This window comes from Sinohyriopsis cumingii, chromosome 17 (assembly GCF_028554795.1).
Source record: "Sinohyriopsis cumingii isolate HCF-2022 chromosome 17, ASM2855479v2, whole genome shotgun sequence".
Lineage (NCBI taxonomy): Eukaryota > Metazoa > Mollusca > Bivalvia > Unionida > Unionidae > Sinohyriopsis > Sinohyriopsis cumingii.
In genome coordinates this window covers 13,227,188-13,249,914 of record NC_142977.1, presented here as the reverse complement: position 1 = coordinate 13,249,914, position 22,727 = coordinate 13,227,188, and the positions used below count along the sequence as shown (strand labels likewise).

The window sequence follows — 22,727 nt, the reverse complement described above, 5'->3', positions numbered from 1 at the left end:
CCTTATATATTAACTATCGTGTAATACACAAAAAAAACCTAACGTCCCATCATTTCTTAACTCTGGTTTGATTGGTCACAAGTCCTGTTACTGCCCATTACCAACAAATAAAATCATTTGTTACATTAACATACAAAGCAGATTTATCTATCATTAAGGGCTAACACGCATTAATTTGCAAGCTGCCACGTCTTTAATGTCTGTTAGTTTCGCCCGTTTACAAATGGATTTGTCAATCACTGTGGAGACAAGGTACATATATGCAGCTGATAAACAAGTCAGTGGTTGGGAAAAAGATATGAATTTTTTTTTAAGATTTCAACATATAAAATGACTCCTCTCTGCTTACGGTTGACAAGGTAAAAACACATTCGAGGAATATGGATGATAAAATCCTTATGCCAATCATTTGTAAATATTATAATACTAAGAATAAAAAAGAAGACTAGAATTTCCATGGTAACTATTAATGAATCTACTTACCCTTTCTGACTTGGCAACTATTAAAAAAAACAAAAACAATGTCTGCATGTAATGTACCGCTTCTTGTGCCTGAAACAGAAAAGCAAAATATCCATAAATTTTCACCCACACCGAAAGTCACTTTTTCTGATGGTAATCGTATCTATATTAAATAATTGGATTAATATATAAAATGTCACTTTGTGATCTACCAACAGAAAATTAAATTTGTGCTTTGCAAGTCATATAAGCTCCTAAGGCTATTCAAAAGTCCTGATCATTAAGATGCTTTAAAAAATGGATAAATTCTTATAACGGCATGAAAATGTAAATGGTTCAACTACTTTATGCATACAATGTACTGATCAAATTTTATTTGTCAAACAGTTTAAAAATTTATAAAAATAAGTAGGAAAACTGCCGTAATGGGATGAAAAATAATCAAATTATCTACATGTACAAACAAAAATGAATGTCAGATTTCATTTATCTACTTTAAGTAGTTTTTGTGCAATCATGACAATGAACATCTCAAGATGGACTGACTGGACAGAGAGACAGACAGACAAACATGACCAGAACAAGATGACCTGTATCAATAAATAAGAGCTATATTTTATAGTATGGTTTACTGAGAATGGACCTGGATGCAATACCATCAGTACACAACTAAATTGGCATAAAAACAATTGTTCTAAGTAACACTCAATCTCATCAATGAAAATAACTCCAAGAAAGAAAGTACAAGGACTATCATCCATTTGTACATTCATTTTTAACCAGTTCCACCAACATGATGTCAAATTTGTGAAGTATTCCTCTCCACACCGCTGTAACCAACTTGCCAGAACTTGAACGCAAAAGTTTAATGCAGAGGACGGTGTCATTGCTGCCAAAATCAATCACAAAAATTATAAATAGCTGACAGAAATGACCCCTTTTAAACAGAAATTCAAAAGAAGGCAGATTTAAGGCTCATTAAAACGATCAGAATCCCCTGAAAACTAGTAACTATAAAAAAAAAGTCAGTAAACTACTCTTCTAAATCCTTAGCAAATTTATTTGAGAGCTCTACATGAGTTCAAGCACTTAGGGCTGTTCCATTTAAACACTTAGGGTACCCAAGGAAGGCACATTTAACAAAACATATATTATGGTTACACTGCATCGTGAACTATTCCACATTAAAAGGCCTTCCCTGGGTCCCAAGTATATTTTACTGGAGCAGCCCTTAGTCATAGATAGAACATATTGTATTATTTTGATTCCACAGGAAATACACAAGTTTTTTTTTAAGTGAGTCACCTTGATATACATCTCTGCTGAAGTCAGCAGGGCTGGCAGGATTGCATGTTCCTGTAGTAATGGCAGCCAGATTTCTGGGTTCACTAAGTGCTGAATCAACTCCCCTACAAGACAACATGCCACAGCTTGGAGCTGCAATATAGAACATTCATAATGCATAAATATATATTAGTTTATCTGCATACATTTCTATCTGTCTATATATCTATCTGTTTATCTATCTAAATGCCTATCTGTTTATGTATCTATTTATCGGTCTATATGTCTATTTATGTCTACATACTGACATCTATTTATCTGTCTATATGTCTATTTATGTCTACATACTGATCTCTATTTATCGGTCTATATGTCTGTTTATGTCTACATACTGACGTGTTTATTTATCGGTCTATACGTCTATTTATGTCTACATACTGACATGCATTTATTTATCTGTCTATATGTCTGTTTATGTCTACATACTGACATCTATTTATTTGTCTATATGTCTGTTTATGTCTACATACTGACAACTATTTATCTGTCTATATGTCTGTTTATGTCTACATACTGACATGCATTTATTTATCGGTCTATATGTCTGTTTATGTCTACATACTGACATCTATTTATCTGTCTATATGTCTGTTTATGTCTACATACTGACATGTGTTTATCTGTCTATATGTCTGTTTATGTCTACATACTGACACGTGTTTATTTATCTGTCTATATGTCTATTTATGTCTACATACTGACATGTGTTTATCTGTCTATGTCTTTTTATGTCTACATACTGATATGCATTTATTTGTCGGCCTATATGTCTGTTTATGTCTATATACTGACATGTGTTTATTTATGTCTATATGTCTATTTATGTCTACATACTGACATGTATCTATTTATCTGTCTCTATGTCTGTTTATGTCTACATACTGACATGTGTTTATTTATCTGTCTATATGCCTGTTTATGTCTACATAGTGACAAGTATCTATTTCTGTCTATATGCCTGTTTATGTCTACATACTGACGTGTTTATTTAGCTGTCTATGTCTGTTTATGTCTACATACTGACGTGTTTATTTATCTGTCTATATGTCTATGTCTACATACTGACATGTATCTATTTATCTGTCTATATGTCTGTTTATGTCTACATACTGACATGTGTTTATTTAGCTGTCTACACACAGTGCATCTCACACGATTTTTCAAAACCCCATGCACCTAATCCTCTCCACTTTTGCTCCACCGTGTCAAGATAATTACCTACACTGACATTATTTTAATATTATCTAAAATATGATTATGGCATTATGATTATGGCATTATGATTATGGCATAAGATGAGTTTGCATTATGTGTCATTTGTAATCTTTGTTAGAAGTAGGAAATGCTTATGATTAAATGAATGATCGCATTTCTTCAGCATCAAAATGTAAGCAGATTGCTCCTGTAAGGGATGATTTAGAAAAATTGGTGCCTCTCTCTCTCCGAATCTCTTTAGAACTAGCCTGCAGGGGTCACATAGAGTAACCATACCCACATTATCGAGACCATGTCCACTCCGCAGTGGTCATCGGATGTAATTCTATGGGAAAGCATTGTACGAAGAGCAATTCTCCTTGAGATGCCACCAGAATGCACAGAGATGGTGGAGGTTTTTTCTTTTTAATCCTCTCCACTCTCAACCCCCAGTGTAAAGTGTGGGATTTCACAAAATCATGTGAGCTGTATTGTATCCATTTATCTGTGTACATGTCCATCCATTTATCTGTGTACATGTCTATAAATTTATCTGTGTACATGTCTATCCATTTATCTGTGTACATGTCTGTCCATTTATCTGTGTAAATGCCTATCTATTCATCTCTCTACATACTTATCTATTTATTTGTCTATATAATTAATTTATCTATGTACATGTCTGTCCATTTATCTGTGTACATGTCTATTCATTTATCTATGTACACATCCAAGCGATCAGGACTCTGATTTCTCTATTGTACACTTTGATACTTGTACACACTCCAAGTCTGTCAGCTCTATGCATCAAATACTTGATTCTTTACTCATCATCAAACAGAAGCTTTAGTTTTCTGCATTTTAACACAGTAAAGTGCTTAAGTGATCAGAAAATGATTGATTTGGGTTGATTAATGGATACAACAATTGCATGAATGCTGAGATAAATAGACTCCACTTACTCCATGCATATTTTTTTTATGGAAACATGCAATGAAAACAAAGAAGTATTGGCAAAGGAAACAGCTCTGTGGATTTCACTTTGCAAAATACATTCTAAGAAACCAGAAATAACATGGATTAAGACCATGCATGCTTTTTAGACACCGATAAGCTGCAAATGTCAGAAGTCAGTCAGGGCAAAACTGTCCAAAGATTGTGCCTTCTCCATTTTGAATTTTGGCAGAACTATGTACCAGGTGAGGTGGTCAATGATCAGCCCAATCTTGCCACTGGTTTTTAGTTTGAGGAAGAGCCTGGAATATGACAATGGAGATTGGAGTTTTCAAACAATCTGCACCTTATGCTTGTCAATTAATGACCAGATCTCTTGCTATACAATTTTGTCATCCTAATATATGGTAAGACTGTGGTGGATGGAATGATGCGAAGATCTGTTGTCCCAACTAGTCACATTATCCTTACACCAAGCCGACCACGTACATGCCAAACCACCCACCCACCACGAGAGTTATAAGCATATCGCTATTGTAAGTGGCGTAATTTGGTTGTAATAATAGTACTTCATATATTACAGGAATTAATTAAAAAGATACATTTATATTTGCTACTAACCTGGTTCTGTAGCTGGTCAAAATTCTTGTCACAAAAGGGCAAAATCCATATGCATTAGAACCAGAATACAAACACAAAATATACTGCAAAATGATTCATATTCAGCACTTACTTTAACTAGTCTACACGTGTAAATTTTACTGCATGATCTTGAACTGGAAATTTACAAGAAGCTCTCCTATTCTTCTGTCCATAGTTGTGTCAGAGTTCATTAAATCTTTTAGTTTATCATTCCTTTCAAAGAGATTTTGATAGTACCTTTAATCCAGGATGACTGAGTGACACAAGACTAGCAGGCTTCTCATTGGTCTCTTGTCTTTTCTTCTGAAGATTCTGAGGAGAAGGTAACTCTTGTGTGCTCTGTAGCAATGCTTCACAGGCTGTGGCAAGGACTGGCATGGTGTCTTGAATATGTAGAGCTGGAAAATAGATGAATCATACATTTTTTCATTGATTCAACTGACGATGGTACCCACTTGTATTTAATTACATCTTTACTCAAACTATTAGCTATAAAACAGGGGCATTACAAGATATATAATATATATATTTTGCATGTATGTGTGTTTTCATTCTCTTATTTGAAGTATGCCCTCTATTCCTCAGTACTCTATTTAACATTGGCTTTTAGCAATATTTTATTTTCAAGTAGAAAATTTCTGAGTCGTATGTATTTTATGAACACATTTTATTTGCATATAAAAATTATAATATTCATATGCAGCGTATTTTAACCACATGACTTAAGAGTACTGTACAAGTTATACACCGTAATGAATTTTAACTGATTGGAGTTACTAGATTGCAGTATTGTGATTGTAAGTTAGCAAAAATGCATAATCGACTACTCTAAACAATACTTTCTTTTTTTACTTTGTGAAATGTCAATATAAAATGGCAGCTGAAAATAATGTGTGAACTTAACTGAAACAACCCCCGTAACATGTACATGAGCAAATGCACGTCTTCACACCATTTCGTTCATCTCAATTTCTTTGTTGCTGATAAAAGAACACTGTTACTAATTAAAGAAACACAATGAAGCATTAAAGTTGGCATATGAATGAACAAAAACCGTCTTTCAAACTGAATTGAAACAGCCAACAGGTGAGTGCATCTATTTTTAGAAAGAGGGGTTTTCTTAATGTAAACATTACCATTCAAACTTCATTACAACAGTATAATGACAGGATTGCAAATTTATTATTTGTCTTTGTACATGTAGAAATGTCAGGCATTGCATTGGTTAAATAGATTTGCTTCACTGCTTTTTTCTCTCCATATTTTCACAAAAATGAGTGAAAATAACTTTGACCTCACAGTACTTCTTGAATTCCACAACATAGCATTGTCCCATACATTAGAACCTACATCTTTGCCTTTTTATGTTAAATCTTAAATAACATGATATTTAGACTTTGCTTTCTATTTTCCTTAATCTATCTGCCCAAATATTTATGAAAACAGACAAACTAACAGAGTAGTGATTTCCCGGACAGAGATGTCTGCCATTATTCCCCCACAGGTTCACTTATTATTTCAAACTGATTTTATGAAAGGAGTAATGCACACGTGGCAGTTAAAATCTTCAGGTCATCAATTCTGTTATTAAAACACAAATCACTCTTTACATGGTAATGTAACACAAATTTGTATGTTTTTATTTTCAAATGATAACTTGTGGAAGTTGGCTTATACTGATAGTTGCTATAACCAGAGACATATAACACATTTCTACTATAACTTACTTGGGAAAGGGTTAATGGTCAATTAACTATCAAAGCACATGTTTGTGAATGGGCAAGAGTTTGTTTTTGGCACAAATGAAATCAACACCAGCTCTTTGATGGCATGATGCCTACATTTCATCTTGAGCTGCAAAACTATAAATAACTGGCTACGGAGAGGGAGCATCTCAAAACATACAATCTACTCCATGTACACTCAAAAAAATCACAAGGTGAAGTCATTTTTGCTTTCTAACAGAAAAAGGCAAGATTTTCATTTTTTAGGCGACTTTGTTGACCACTTCACATGATAGCATGACTGCTGTCTTAATAAGTAGTAAATGCAGAAGTGGTTGATGGTGATTTGAGTATTGGTATTAATAGTTGTTTTAGTAGCATTGGTGGTACAGGTGTTGTTGATGGTAGTAGTAGTAATATGACCTATCAGCTGCAATGGTGGTAAAAATGGTGTCAGCAATAGTTGTGGTCATGGCTGTAGTAGTAACAGTGGTGGTAGTAGAAATTATGGCTGTTGATGAAGTAGGGACAATGGCCATAGTAAAAGTGATGGTCATAGCAGTAGTAGTGAGTAGTGCTAGAGTGAGAGTAGTAGTAGTAGTGGTCATAGTAATACCAGTAGTGATGGTGACGAGGAGTAGTAGTACTGGTTGTGGGTGGTGATAAGCAGCAGTGGTGGTGCTAGTAACAGTAGTAGTGGTCATTGTGGCAGTAGTAGTGGTGGTGGTAGTAAGAGTGGTGGTATAGTAGTAGTCATAGCAATAACAGTTTCTTATAGGTGTGCGTGTGATTCTGATTTTTAACGCAGCTTTAACAATTTTTCAGTCATATTGCTACGATGTCTGCAATGTGGCAGTTTATATTGATGTCTAGCACTGGGGCATCATGCTGTAGAAAAGTAGCATGATGTCCCACCCAGTCACATTATCCTGACACCAGGCCGATCAGTCCTAACACTAACCTCCTAATGCTGAGCGCCAAGTGAGGTAGCTGTTAGTACCATTTTTGTTAGTTTTGTTAGTTTTGGTATGACTCGGCCGGGGATCGAACCCACAACCTCCTGCATCAGAGGCAGATGCTCTAACCACTAGGCCAGCAGAGTGGTTTTTCTTATAGGTAAATCTGGGTTGTAAGCAAATAATTACATTGAGGTTTCAATACAGGTAATGTATTAACATAGGTTGAACATTTTTAACACTGAACAAAGAAACATTTATTGCTGGAGAAAAGAGACATGGATAGATGAAATGATGGCATACAGATAGAAACCGAAACAATAGACAGAAAGTCTGAATCATGTGGACAAATCTGCCTTAGAACATGTTTAATAAAATTTGTATTCATGACACAATCAAAGCAAACAATAATAATGACTCTGGTGTACTTCTGCTTCTTGTGCAATTTGCAATTGCCTCAGTACCCATCAAAGAAATAAACATCATCATGGAGATGGGTTTACTTTTCAGCATTTTCAATACACAAGTTCATCTGACCATAATTCTCTAATGTTAGGCCCATGTCTGATGACCCCTATACTATTACATAATGATAAACCCATGTCTGATGACCCCTATACTATTACATAATGGTAGGCCCATGTCTGATGACCCCTATACTATTACATAATGATAAGCTATACTATTACATAATGATAAGTCCATGTCTGATGACCCCTATACTATTACATATTGATAAGCCCATGTCTGATGACCCCTATACTATTACATAATGATAAATCCATGTCTGATGACCCCTATACTATTACATAATGATAAATCCGTGTCTGATGACCCCTATACTATTTCATAATGGTAAGTCCATGTCTGATGACCCCTATACTATTACATAATGACAAGTCCATGTCTGATGACCCCTATACTATTACATAATGATAAGTCTGCGTCTGATGACCCCTATACTATTACATAGTGGTAAGCCCATGTCTGATGACCCCTATACTATTACATAATAAGTCCGTGTCTGAAGACCCCTATACTATTACATAATGGTAAGCCCATGTCTGATGACCCCTATACTATTACATAATAGTAATAAGCCCATGTCTGATGACCCCTGTACTTTTACATAATGATAAGTCCGTGTCTGATGACCCCATTACTATTACATAATAATAAGTCCATGTCTGATGACCCCTGTACTATTACATAATGATAAGCCCATGTCTGATGACCCCTATACTATTACATAATGATAAGCCCATGTCTGATGACCCCTATACTATTACATAATGATAAGCCCATGTCTGATGACCCCTAAACTATTACATAATGGTAGGCCCATGTCTGATGACCCCTATACTATTACATAATGGTAGGCCCATGTCTGATGACCCCTATACTATTACATAATGGTGAGCCCATGTCTGATGACCCCTATACTATTACATAATGGTAAGCCCATGTCTGATGACCCCTATACTATTACATAATGGTAGGCCTATGTCTGATGACCCCTGAACTATTACATAATGGTAATAAGCCCATGTCTGATGACCCCTATACTTTTACATAATGATAAGTCCGTGTCTGATGACCCCATTACTATTACATAATAAGTCCATGTCTGATGACCCCTATACTATTACATAATGATAAGCCCATGTCTGATGACCCCTATACTATTACATAATGATAAGCCCATGCCTGATGACCCCTATACTATTACATAATGATAAGCCCATGTCTGATGACCCCTATACTATTACATAATGGTAGGCCCATGTCTGATGACCCCTATACTATTACATAATGGTAGGCCCATGTCTGATGACCCCTATACTATTACATAATGGTAGGCCCATGTCTGATGACCCCTATACTATTACATAATGGTGAGCCCATGTCTGATGACCACCATACTATTGCATATTGATAAGCCCATGTCTGATGACCCTTATACTATTACATAATGATAAATCCGTGTCTGATGACCCCTATACTATTACATAATGATAAATCCGTGTCTGATGACCCCTATACTATTTCATAATGGTAAGTCCATGTCTGATGACCCCTATACTATTACATAATGATAAGTCTGTGTCTGATGACCCCTATACTATTACATAATGATAAGTCCGTGTCTGATGACCCCTATACTATTACATAATGATAAGTCCGTGTCTGATGACCCCTACACTATTACAAAGTGGTAAGCCCATGTCTGATGACCCCTATACTATTACATAATAAGTCCGTGTCTGAAGACCCTTATACTATTACATAATGATAAGTCCGTGTCTGATGACCCCTATACTATTACATAATGGTAGGCCCATGTCTGATGACCCCTATACTATTACATAATAGTAATAAGCCCATGTCTGATGACCCCTGTACTTTTACATAATGATAAGTCCGTGTCTGATGACCCCATTACTATTACATAATAATAAGTCCATGTCTGATGACCCCTGTACTATTACATAATGATAAGCCCATGTCTGATGACCCCTATACTATTACATAATGATAAGCCCATGTCTGATGACCCCTATACTATTACATAATGATAAGCCCATGTCTGATGACCCCTAAACTATTACATAATGGTAGGCCCATGTCTGATGACCCCTATACTATTACATAATGGTAGGCCCATGTCTGATGACCCCTATACTATTACATAATGGTGAGCCCATGTCTGATGACCCCTATACTATTACATAATGGTAAGCCCATGTCTGATGACCCCTATACTATTACATAATGGTAGGCCTATGTCTGATGACCCCTGAACTATTACATAATGGTAATAAGCCCATGTCTGATGACCCCTATACTTTTACATAATGATAAGTCCGTGTCTGATGACCCCATTACTATTACATAATAAGTCCATGTCTGATGACCCCTATACTATTACATAATGATAAGCCCATGTCTGATGACCCCTATACTATTACATAATGATAAGCCCATGTCTAATGACCCTTATACTATTACATAATGATAAGCCCATGTCTGATGACCCCTATACTATTACATAATGGTAGGCCCATGTCTGATGACTCCTATACTATTACATAATGACAAATCCGTGTCTGATGACCCCTATACTATTACATAATGATAAATCCATGTCTGATGACCCCTATACTATTTCATAATGGTAAGTCCATGTCTGATGACCCCTATACTATTACATAATGATAAGTCCGTGTCTGATGACCCCTATACTATTACATAATGATAAGTCCGTGTCTGATGACCCCTATACTATTACACAGTGGTAAGCCCATGTCTGATGACCCCTACACTATTACATAACAAGTCAGTGTCTGAAGACCCCTATACTATTACCTAATGATAAGTCCGTGTCTGATGACCCCTATACTATTACATAATGGTAGGCCCATGTCTGATGACCCCTATACTATTACATAATGGTAATAAGCCCATGTCTGATGACCCCTATACTTATACATAATGATAAATCCGTGTCTGATGACCCCATTACTATTACATAATAATAAGTCCATGTCTGATGACCCCTATACTATTACATAATGATAAGCCCATGTCTGATGACCCCTATACTATTATATAATGGTAGGCCCATGTCTGATGACCCCTATACTATTACATAATGGTGAGCCCATATCTGATGACCACCATACTATTGCATATTGATAAGCCCATATCTGACGACCCCTATACTATTACATAATGATAAATCCGTGTCTGATGACCCCTATACTATTACATAATGATAAATCCGTGTCTGATGACCCCTATACTATTTCATAATGGTAAGTCCGTGTCTGATGACCCCTATACTATTACATAATGATAAGTCCGTGTCTGATGACCCCTATACTATTACATAATGATAAGTCCATGTCTGATGACCCCTATACTATTACATAGTGGTAAGCCCATGTCTGATGACCCCTATACTATTACATAATAAGTCCGTGTCTGAAGACCCCTATACTATTACATAATGATAAGTCCGTGTCTGATGACCCCTATACTATTACATAATGGTAGGCCCATGTCTGATGACCCCTATACTATTACATAATAGTAATAAGCCCATATCTGATGACCCCTATACTTTTACATAATGATAAGTCCGTGTCTGATGACCCCATTACTATTACATAATAATAAGTCCATGTCTGATGACCCCTATACTATTACATAATGATAAGCCCATGTCTGATGACCCCTATACTATTACATAATGATAAGCCCATGTCTAATGATTCCTATACTATTACATAATGATAAGCCCATGTCTGATGACCCCTATACTATTATATAATGGTAGGCCCATGTCTGATGACCCCTATACTATTACATAATGGTGAGCCCATGTCTGATGACCACTATACTATTACATATTGATAAGCCCATGTCTGATGACCCCTATACTATTACATAATGATAAATCCATGTCTGATGACCCCTATACTATTATATAATGATAAATCCATGTCTGATGACCCCTATACTATTTCATAATGGTAAGTCCATGTCTGATGACCCCTATACTATTACATAATGATAAGTCCGTGTCTGATGACCCCTATACTATTACATAGTGGTAAGCCCATGTCTGATGACCCCAATACTATTACATAACAAGTCCGTGTCTGAAGACCCCTATACTATTACATAATGATAAGTCCGTGTCTGATGACCCCTATACTTTTAGCTAACAATAGGTTCATTTCTGATGACCCCTACACTTTTATCTAATGATAAATCCATGGCTGATGACCCCTACACTTTTAACTACAATAAGTCAGTGTCTGATGACCCCTACATTTTTAGTTAATGATTAATGCATGTCTGACAATTAATGCATTTCATTCCTTGCTGATTATCAACACTTTTAGCTAATGATAAGCACATGTTTGATAACCCCAACACTGTTCAGACATTTCGACTCCTTGCTGATTATCAACACTTTTAGCTAATGCAAAGCCCAAGCCCCCATTTTTTTTAATGATCATTTTTAAGAATGGCTCTTTCAGCATATGTTATGAGATACTCAGTTACCTTTACTACTTCCCAGTCTGAAACCAAATGTTTATCAAATGATATCATCTTTGAGGCGCTGCAATTAGTTATTGAGAATGTGTGTGTAAACAGAATCACATAAGATCAAGATGGCACAAGAGCCTTTAGACTTCTGAAGTCACAGCAGTTCAATGTTAAAAACACATTTGTGTTAAATGATTTTTCTCATAGAATACTTACTTTACCATTTTAACATTTGTTACAAAAAATACATGCTGAATCAAATTGTCTTTCCATCTATAGAGCATACTGACAAAGGGAAGAAACTCTTCTTTATTCCCTCCCACAGCCCACGCTAAGACTTGTATACTGGATGTTCATCAGTTTAAGCTAAAGGACAACCAGTAACAGGATCCGTACATTTGCAGGAAAGGGTGGGAAAGAATGATGGTAATGTCATCAGTTAAGTATTCTATGAAAAATATAATTTACTAAAAATGTTCCTTTCTCTACTGAATATATTACCCAATCACATTAACAGAGTGGAGAAGGAAATGCAAGAAATATCTACCATTATCTCCCTTCTGGTGGCAATATGACTCCAAACTGGAAAAAAGGATGAACTTTTCTCAAGATGTGATGGCGTCTGGAAGTGTATGAGCATAGTACCATTAGGTACTGCATACGGATGTTGCCTTACTGACAAGTTTTCCAGGAAAATCCAGTGAAAACTATAGTAGATGCCCATCAAAGTTCAACCCTCGCCTTTGTAATGCCATATGTTGTACAGATAGAAGCTGGCAAATGTAGACTGGGCATGCCAGGCAAATGTGGACTGGGCATGGAGGCAAATGTAGACTGGGCATGCCAGGTAAATAACTCCACGTCTAATATGAAAAAACTACATCTAAATGCGAGACTTATTAAAATCTGTCAGCTAACTGAATAACCAACTAGGCATGAATAGCCACTGATGGGCACTATGGATGTTCTCCGATAGCATTTGCATGCATGAGAAGGATCGTGCAGCTTTGCCTCTCTCAAAGGTATTAAACTGAATGGCGGGTGATTATTTTCTGATTGCCCTCTAGATGACAACTTATTCTGAGAGGCTGCGTCATCAGTATGACTGAACCATCTGAATGAACTGGTTGTAATTTGGGTCCATGCAGCTCAATCCCCTTGCAAACAGAAGCTAGAGCTAACAGGAAGCAAATCTTATCTTCAATCTAAAAATTCACCAGCATCTTCTCTACCAGAATATTGGAACGTGTCAGAAATCATTGAACAATACCCTTTGATGGCGACTGCAACTAACGTCTTCTCATAAAAGATGATAAGGATGAATTCAACCAAATGAGGAAGTGAAGCTGTGACGGGTGACATCTGCTGATGAAAACAAGCTACTTGATCTCATATGCCTTCAAATTGGAAGGCCTTCCACCTATCACAATTCTTTCCATTACGGTAATGATGAACACTTCTTTGAAATGGACTTCCCTAACAAGAGCACGGCATGATAAATCTTGTCCAGAAACTAATGGAATAACAGTGGTCATGACAATTGCTCTGATCTTCCTATGGAATATTTACTGTGAGACTCATGTTCTTCTTTCTAAATTTGCAAAGCAATATTGATTTGTTCTTTTTCTGATACAGCTTGTTTTGATGTTTTAAAAACTCCTTCTTCAATAACATTTTTCAAATAACATCCATGAGTCACACTAATAAAGCACTGTTTTGTTTAACATTTCACATAATTTTTTTTAAGTATGACTGGTCAACTAACTAAAATATGCTATCTAACAATAATGAAACTGAAACAAGTTTTCAGATTGAAGAAACCCATTTGTTTTTCATGGAAATGTGTCATATATATATATATATATATATATATATATATATATATATATATATATATATATATATATATATATATACACATATACACAGTTGACATAAATAGGAAATAATGAAATTACACATAGATGGTCAAATGTACTCTTACGCTATTTGTATTATATGTGGTAGTAAAAAGATGATAATAACAATGACAAAACATGACTTTTTATTGCTTTATAATTCATATTTTAATGTAACCAAAAAAGCACAATCCTACACAGACTAAAATTAAGAGAACAATTTTTTAAAATCATAATGCTATGTTGTCTGCAGTGTGGCAGACATGTAACGTCATGTCCCACCCATCGCATTATCCTGATGCCAGTCCGACCAGTCCTATAAAATTTCTGAAAATTGTTGAATAATTTTGACATTTTGCAAACAATCCTTTATTTGAGCAAAGGTTTCATCTTGTTTTCACACAAATGGATTGACTATAAATGTATGACACCTTATATGTTAAATAATCCACTTACAGGGGACTGAATTCTGCCGGACATGTTGCAGAATCGTTGCTAGAGCTCCTATCAGGCCAATCTGTATGGAAGGAACAATCCTATCTCCAGCAGTCAGGGAATCTACCACCACTTTGTGTGCCAACAAAATAATCTGGCGATAATCTGTGATGGCACTGAAATAAAGATTATCACATGAAACAATGAGGTTATGGAGATTTGACAGACACCATTATGACAGACATCATTTTCTGCTGATGTTTCAATTCAGCAACCAAAATACAGCTTTTACATTTATGTAAGTGAAAATCTTCATTCAAAAGAAATAATTTCTAATGATAATTTTCACTAACACATAAAGCATTGCTTTATGATAGTTTCCGCAGTTTCTGCTAGTATGCTGTAAGTCCGTATTTTAAGGGTAATTTTTGTAAGACTTACGGTAAAATCGTAAGAGTTGGCAGTTCTGTGATAGTTAACTAACTATATGTGAACCAGAAATTCCAAAGGTCAGCGGCACATTTACCTTTTTGATATCTGTTAGATCCACTTGTCATAAGTATCCTATACACTTGTTTATTAGGGTGAGCCTAACTGCAAACAACATAGACCCTGATCTGCCACAGGCACTGGAAGATCTGAGTCAACGCTGTTTGATCTTGAGATTACTTCTAACTGCAGAGACCCAGATCTGCCCTCAAATTGTAACAGCTCATCTGGGTCTATGAGGTTTGCAGTTGGATTTGACTTGTGAACAAGTACAATCAGTAGATTAGATTGTCGCATGCAATGTAATTTGACAGATGTCACTGCAATAAAAAAATAGATAATTTATAATAGCCAAGAACATAAAGGAATTTTTTTTGACACATATCATTAACTAACTAGTTTAAAATCTGGATAAGCATTTTTATTTATTTCTGAATGAAATATATGCTTAATTGATGGTGAAATTTACATTATTACAATCATTTCAAAGGTTTCATTCTTTAAGCTTAGCAATGAAATGTAACAATATATATATATAACATTGTTGATTAAATGACCAATAGCATCAAGAGAAAATAAGAACAAAATAAACAGATAAATATTGTACAAATTACCTAATGAGGCACAAAACAGGGCTGAATTTAGGTCTCAAAGTGCTTATTTTTTTAGCATATATATTTTACTTTGTACCATGGAATGATAGGTTATAGGTTCAGTCTAAGAATAATGCATATCATATTAAATGTACACAAAACATTGTCAGAAAAATGCAGCTAAAATTGCCCAAGCAAGAAATCTTAAGTCAAAACAACATCATAATGAAACGAAAACAAAAGTCCTTAATCGTTCATTATTTTCTGGCACCTAAACGTTTTGCAGAATATTTGAATACGTACTAGGTTACCTGAAGATGAAGGTGTTATAAATCATGAATGAAATGAATATGGCTACATGTAAACTTCAAAGTTGGCTATGACATCAATTCAGTTTTATTTTTAGGTTATCTAGGACCTGAAAAATGAACAACTTGACAAACATTTAGGATATACTTTGTGTCAAATTTAATCACAGTTCAAGGTGCCAAAACAAGCAGTGTTTCTACGTACTCAGATGCTTGCTGACACCTACAAAACAATTCATATTAAAGAATTGCTGGATACCCACCTAGTCCAGCTCTTGACAAGGGTGAAGAACAAGGCACTGCAGTTCTGTGCAAGCTTGTGCCCCAGGCTACTGGGCTGACCAATAAACTGGAACAAAATCAAGAGGGACAATTGTTTAATTACAATACACACATCATGTGTGGTCATGCAGAAACAGTCTTTGAATTTTCTGGAAAATGGCATCAAATCAATGGTAAGAATTACTGACCTTAACAGAAGCAGCATTAATTGTTTTGGCCAGGTGCTTGAATTGGAATTTGAATAGAACATTTACAACAGAAAAAAAATCCTCACAAACTGATGCCATTCCCTGCAGTCATTTTACAATACGACTGGTAACCTTTCATTCTTTACAAAATGCTTCACTGGGTTACAGAAGAACATAAAGTAACCAAGTGCTGGAACTGGCGATAGGTAGAAAACTGTAACTTAGATTAGAACTGGCAATATTAATATGAAACAATTAAAAAATCTAAATGCAACAAATAGGTCACTCAATCATAACAATAGTTTCTGTAAACTACCAGCTTTGGCTGGGAAATGATACATGAAAATTTCATTAATTGAAGACGGTATGAATAAAACTGATTAAATTTGACAATGTATTTTTGTACCCTTTCTTTAAATTTTACTGGCTATATAGCAGTCGCTATTATGCAGGTTGTATACAGTTTTGATGTACTATCATTTATTTTTACCTGTGCAAGCATCTGCATCATTACCATGTACCTTACAATATATAGTAGGATGCCATGTCTACTAAAAACAGCATTTCTTTAACAATGCACTCACTGACAACTTTATTTTTCCAAATGAAAAAGCCTGCCCTGATGGAACAAGATTTGGGTTGAAATTTACAAGGGATTAAATAATCCTCCTGAAACTGTGCCAGGTAAATACTCTCAAAGAAAGGGGTGGGGTGCAGTTCATAATGGATTGGAATCGGATTATACTTTAAAATACATTAAATTTACATGCATTCCTTTATGCATCTGGTTATTTACAAGGCATACTGCAGATACAATGGCTTGTTTGGTTTGTCAAACTGGCATATTTTGGATATATTTTGTTTTCTGGCTTGTTAAACACATATTTCACATTAAAATAATTCTTTGGCTTGTCAAACTGGCATATTTCAGATACATTTTTTCCCTCCGCTTATCAAACTGGCACATTTCAGATATATTTTTTGGTCAAACTGGCATATTTCATACACTTTTTGTCATCTGACATGTTAAATTGGCAGAATTCAGTTAACAAGTATTTGCTAGTTTACTGTGTTACATAAGGCCAGGGTCTGTATAATGAGTCCAAAGCACTGCCTAACCTGCATGTTGAACCCATGATCAATGCATTGCCAAGCCTGCATGTTAAACCCATGATCAAAGCATTGCCTAACCTGCATGTTGAACCCATGATCAATGCATTGCCAAGCCTGCATGTTGAACCCATGATCAAAGCACTGCCTAACCTGCATGTTGAGCCCATGTTCAATGCATTGCCTAACCTGCATGTTGAACCCATGATCAAAGCATTGCCTAACCTGCATGTTGAACCCATGATTAAAGCATTGCCTAACCTGCATGTTGAGCCCATGATCAATGCATTGCCAAGCCTGCATGTTGAACCCATGATCAAAGCATTGCCTAACCTGCATGTTGAACCCATGATCAAAGCATTGCCTAACCTGCATGTTGAACCCATGATCAAAGCATTGCCTAACCTGCATGTTGAGCCCATGATCAATGCATTGCAAAGCCTGCATGTTCAGCCCATGATCAAAGCACTGCCTAACCTGTATGTTGAACCCATGATTAAAACAATGCCTAACCTGCATGTTGAACCCATGATCAAAGCATTGCCTAACCTGCATGTTGAGCCCCTGATCAAAAGCTAATACACTGGAAACAATACATAAATGTTAACTTCCACAAGAACTTTAAATCATTGTAATAAAGTTCTCCAGTGTTCATATGCAAGTACACCACAAACTGAAAACAATATATTCCTGCCTGCCTTACACATGTGGGAGAAATCAACAATTTTATGGTATGCAGTTAGGAAGTCAAAGTACTACCTGAGCATGAACACCTTCCAAAAGATCTGTAATTATGTGCTCTTTCAGTCCATCTCCTATTTGAAGTTCTGGCACCTGTGTAGTGAAAAAATATGTTTTTATTGACATGATCAATCAGTATGACTGCTGGCATCTGTAAATGTAACAAACTACTCACTCACCTGTCTGACATATAACTAAAAGTTTAACATAAGAATCATTTGCCAAAAAAATCTGGGTCATTTAGGATGCTTCTTGTGTACATTTTTTTTATTGCTGTTGATTGCATATGTTGCGAAAATAATTCTTTTAAAAATCAATTTTTTTATATCTTCACATCAGCAGAGATGCCAACAACTACTGATGTGAAATAGGAATGCTAGATTTAAAACCTGCAATATGTACACATAAATAGAAATACTTAAAATTTTTATCGATCATTATTATTTAGCGCTAATCTTTACTGATTCAAAGTGCCTTCTGACTGACCAGGCAGCCATCTCATGATATGACATGCTTAAGACAGACTGCAAAGGGAGAGTATTCATCCAATGATGATGGCTTCAGTCTGAAATTTCAGTAACACGGCATTTCATCCAGATATGATCCTTAACAGCTGTTTTTGTTATGACATATTTACCTTTATCAGGTGAATCAAGGTACTAAACTGACTTTATTTCAGATCCGTCAATTTTTAATTGCTTTTGTGGTACACTTTGATACTCTTTCAAAAGAATTACAACTGGATTTTATAGTGTTTCAGTGATCAAGTTATATTGGTGCTTAAATTGGAGTTCACCTAAATAAAAATTTATCTGACCAGAAAATTGGAATCGGAACAGGATAGAATTGAGCATAAAGATGTACACTGTAGTTCAAAAAGAGGAATGATTCAGCCAAAGCCTGAATGGTTGGCATCTGTGTAACCACATCATTTGTAAGGCCTAAGCCAGGATGCTTTTTGTCTAATATTAGAAGGCCTAAGTCAGCATACTTTCTTTCAAAGTCTTTCAATTTCTATATCCCATAATTTTTCCCTTTTTAAATATTATTTGTCACACACACAACTACTACACTTTAAATATGAATTCAATAGGGATCAATAGGGAATTTGTTGTTGTTGTTGTGGGGTTTAACGCACAGGGAATTTGAAGGTAATGCAAGTGTCATCAGTCTTCATTACTACACTCACTCGAGACGGGATGGTACTGCTGTTCAAACTTCTCTGCTGGATTCCCTGTAAAAATCCTGGTCAGAAGAAAGTTGATTTGGACACCCATGATGTAATCATTGTCAAAACTGTCTCTCATACAATTTCACACAATGGGCTCACCCACTGCAGTCTTCAAACACATCATACTTGCTTAATACATGAAATGGTGGTTCATACCTGACCTCATTGCCATTAATTACCTCTATTTAAACTGCCTTAATCAGCTCCAATCAAGACCGTTTACTGTTTATACATGAAACATGTAACAGGCATATAATGAATTTATTTTGTCTTTTTTTGGTTCTATTTTCAAAGATTACTAAAAGTTGTGTTTGTCAAAACATGACCGCGTCAGGGGCTTGTGGAGTAAAATTTTGTTTTTAGCATGACACACCATGTTATGGCTGGTCAACATCTTGAAAAAAATTCCTGCATTTCATCAGCGCAATAGACGTTTTCTCCATTAAATTGTATTTTTTTCAACAAGCCCAATGGGCACCACACTCTGAATACAGGAGGAACCTGATCTGAAATTAAAGGGGCCACAAACATCGGGCTATCAGATTTTCTGAGCACAGATGCCATTTTTTCTGCTTAATTTTTTTAATATACATTAGCATGAATCTTCCATCATATAAAACTGGGAATTTACATGAAATATCTGAAATGTTTTCATGACAACTGACATAAAGTTATTTTAGTTCATGACAATTGACATAAAGTTATTTTAGTTCATGAAAGCTGATGATTCATTAAATATTTATTGCTGACCCAATGAAGTGAACTTTATCTCCGTTAAATTATCGGTTAACACAACAGGATTCTACTTAGGCTGTGCCTGAAAGATAAGTTCTAGAAAACAGTTATAATCCCACAACATATGAATATTCTAAGGCATTTAATTATTATTTCCACCCAAAATGTATGCTGTTCAAAAACAGTGTCCATAAACATGCAGGAAATATGGAAACATCAATACTGCCATCTGATACATAAAATGACAACACTGGAAACTCACAATAAATTTTCCTAGCACCACCAGAAAGTCCTTCCATGCCAGGAGAAGCCTTAGAGAGGGTGTCCCTGGTATCTCCTCTTCTAACACTTCAAATCTTTCTGACTCTGCCTTCACGAGATCACAGATGTACTAAAATAAAATTAAAATAAAATTAAATAGTAATCATTTAAACAAAATATAGTAAATACAGTATAAAAAGATTGTGAGTTAACTAAATCCAGATAGGCATCATTTGCAATCATCTGTAAGGGCTTGAAATCATGACTGTCTAGTCAATTTGGTTAAATTCTCTTGAATTACTGCGAATTCATTCATTTACATGGGTACCAGTTTCCATGGTTTCATACCAATGAATAGACCTCTCCTCTGTACTTAAATTTGTGGATTGGTGAAAGGGACTTGTTGTTTCGACAGAAGGCATTAGGTTTTTATATTTAAGGTTTGTTGCTACCATGACGTACATACAAGGTATCTCAACAAAAACAGATCACTGATAGCACTAGGTCATTTAAATTTCTTGTCAATTTTTTTAAACTGTTGCTATATCTGAAAATTTCATGGTGTTAAGACCCAAGTAATTTCATGTTGGTAAGACCCCAAATAATTCCATTGTTAAGACCCAAGTAATTTCATGGTACTAAGACCCAAGTAATTCCATTGTGTTAAGACCCAAGTAAATGCGTGGTGTTAAGACTCAAGTAATTTCAGGGTGTTAAGACCAAAATAATTTCATGGTGTTAAGACCAAATTTCATGGTGGTAAGACCCAAATAATTTCATGGTATTAAGACCCAAGTAATTTCATGGTATTAAGACCAAAGTAATTTCATGGTGGTATAACCGAATTTCATGGTGTTAAGAACAAAGTAATTTCATTTTCTGGTAATTGCACTTGTGATAGAATAAACAACCTTGGTAAATGTTGACTTTTGAAACTTTTGTAATCACTTTTTAATACTTTACCAATCCTGAAAGAATAATCCAACAAACTCTAGAATAGGTCACCATTTTACTGATCTTTCAAATATTGGGAACTTTTTTATTCATTTGTGGAATATCAAATAACTGACCTGGCATCATCACTAGCAACATAAAACTTGGTGTTATCCTTATGTCCATGCAAATGTTGTCTGTATGAAGAATAAGTATCAATTATGTTATCCTTGATGTCATGGTAAATGTCGTCTATATGAAGAATTAGTATCAATTATGTTATCCTTGATGTCATGGTAAATGTTGTCTGTAAGAAGAATTAGTATCAATTATGTTATCTTTGATGTCATGGTAAATGTTGTCTATATCAAGAATTTGTATCAATTATTTTATCGTTGATGTCACGGTAAATATTGTCTGCAAGAAGAATTAGTATCAATTATGTTATCCTTGATGTCATGGTAAACATGTGTAAGAAGAATTAGTATTAATTATGTTATCCTTGATGTCATGGTAAATGTCTGTAAGAAGAATTAGCATCAATTATGTTATCATTGATGTCATGGTAAATGTTGTCTGTAAGAAGAATTAGTATCAATTATGTTATCCTTGATGTCATGGTAAATGTCTGTAAGAAGAATTAGTATCAATTATGTTATCCTTGATGTCACGGTAAATGTTGTCTGTAAGAAGAATTAGTATCAATTATGTTATCCTTGATGTCATGGCAAATGTGTGTACGAAGAATTAGTATCAATTATGTTATCCTTGATGTCATGGTAAATCTAAGAAGAATTAGTATCAATTATGTTATCCTTGATGTCATGGTAAATGTTGTCTGTAAGAAGAATTAGTATCAATTATGTTATCCTTGATGTCATGGTAAATGTCTGTAAGAAGAATTAGTATCAATTATGTTATCCTTGATGTCATGATAAATGTTGTCTGTAAGAAGAATTAGTATCAATTATGTTATCCTTGATGTCATGGTAAATCTAAGAAGAATTAGTACCAATTATGTTATCCTTGATGTCACGGTAAATGTTGTCTGTAAGAAGAATTAGTATCAATTATGTTATCCTTGATGTCATGGTAAATGTCTGTCAGAAGAATTAGTATCAATTATGTTATCCTTGATGTCATGAAAAATGTTGTCTGCAAGAAGAACTAGTATCAATTATGTTATCCT

At 35.1% G+C, this 22,727-nt stretch overlaps 1 protein-coding gene across 1 annotated transcript in view; it reads right to left on the bottom strand.

The window, feature by feature from the left end:
- The window catches only part of LOC149777774 (nucleoporin NUP188-like), a 175,908-nt gene that overhangs the window by 34,717 nt on the left and 118,464 nt on the right, over window positions 1–22,727 (bottom strand). The window contains exons 35-41 of the mRNA XM_089938808.1: window positions 20,607–20,735; window positions 18,397–18,471; window positions 16,321–16,406; window positions 14,689–14,843; window positions 4,834–4,994; window positions 1,768–1,899; window positions 484–552 (exon numbers count right to left, since the gene is read on the bottom strand). Coding sequence (XP_089794934.1) covers window positions 484–552; window positions 1,768–1,899; window positions 4,834–4,994; window positions 14,689–14,843; window positions 16,321–16,406; window positions 18,397–18,471; window positions 20,607–20,735 — 807 coding nt within the window. The remainder of the gene's footprint in view (window positions 1–483; window positions 553–1,767; window positions 1,900–4,833; window positions 4,995–14,688; window positions 14,844–16,320; window positions 16,407–18,396; window positions 18,472–20,606; window positions 20,736–22,727) is intronic.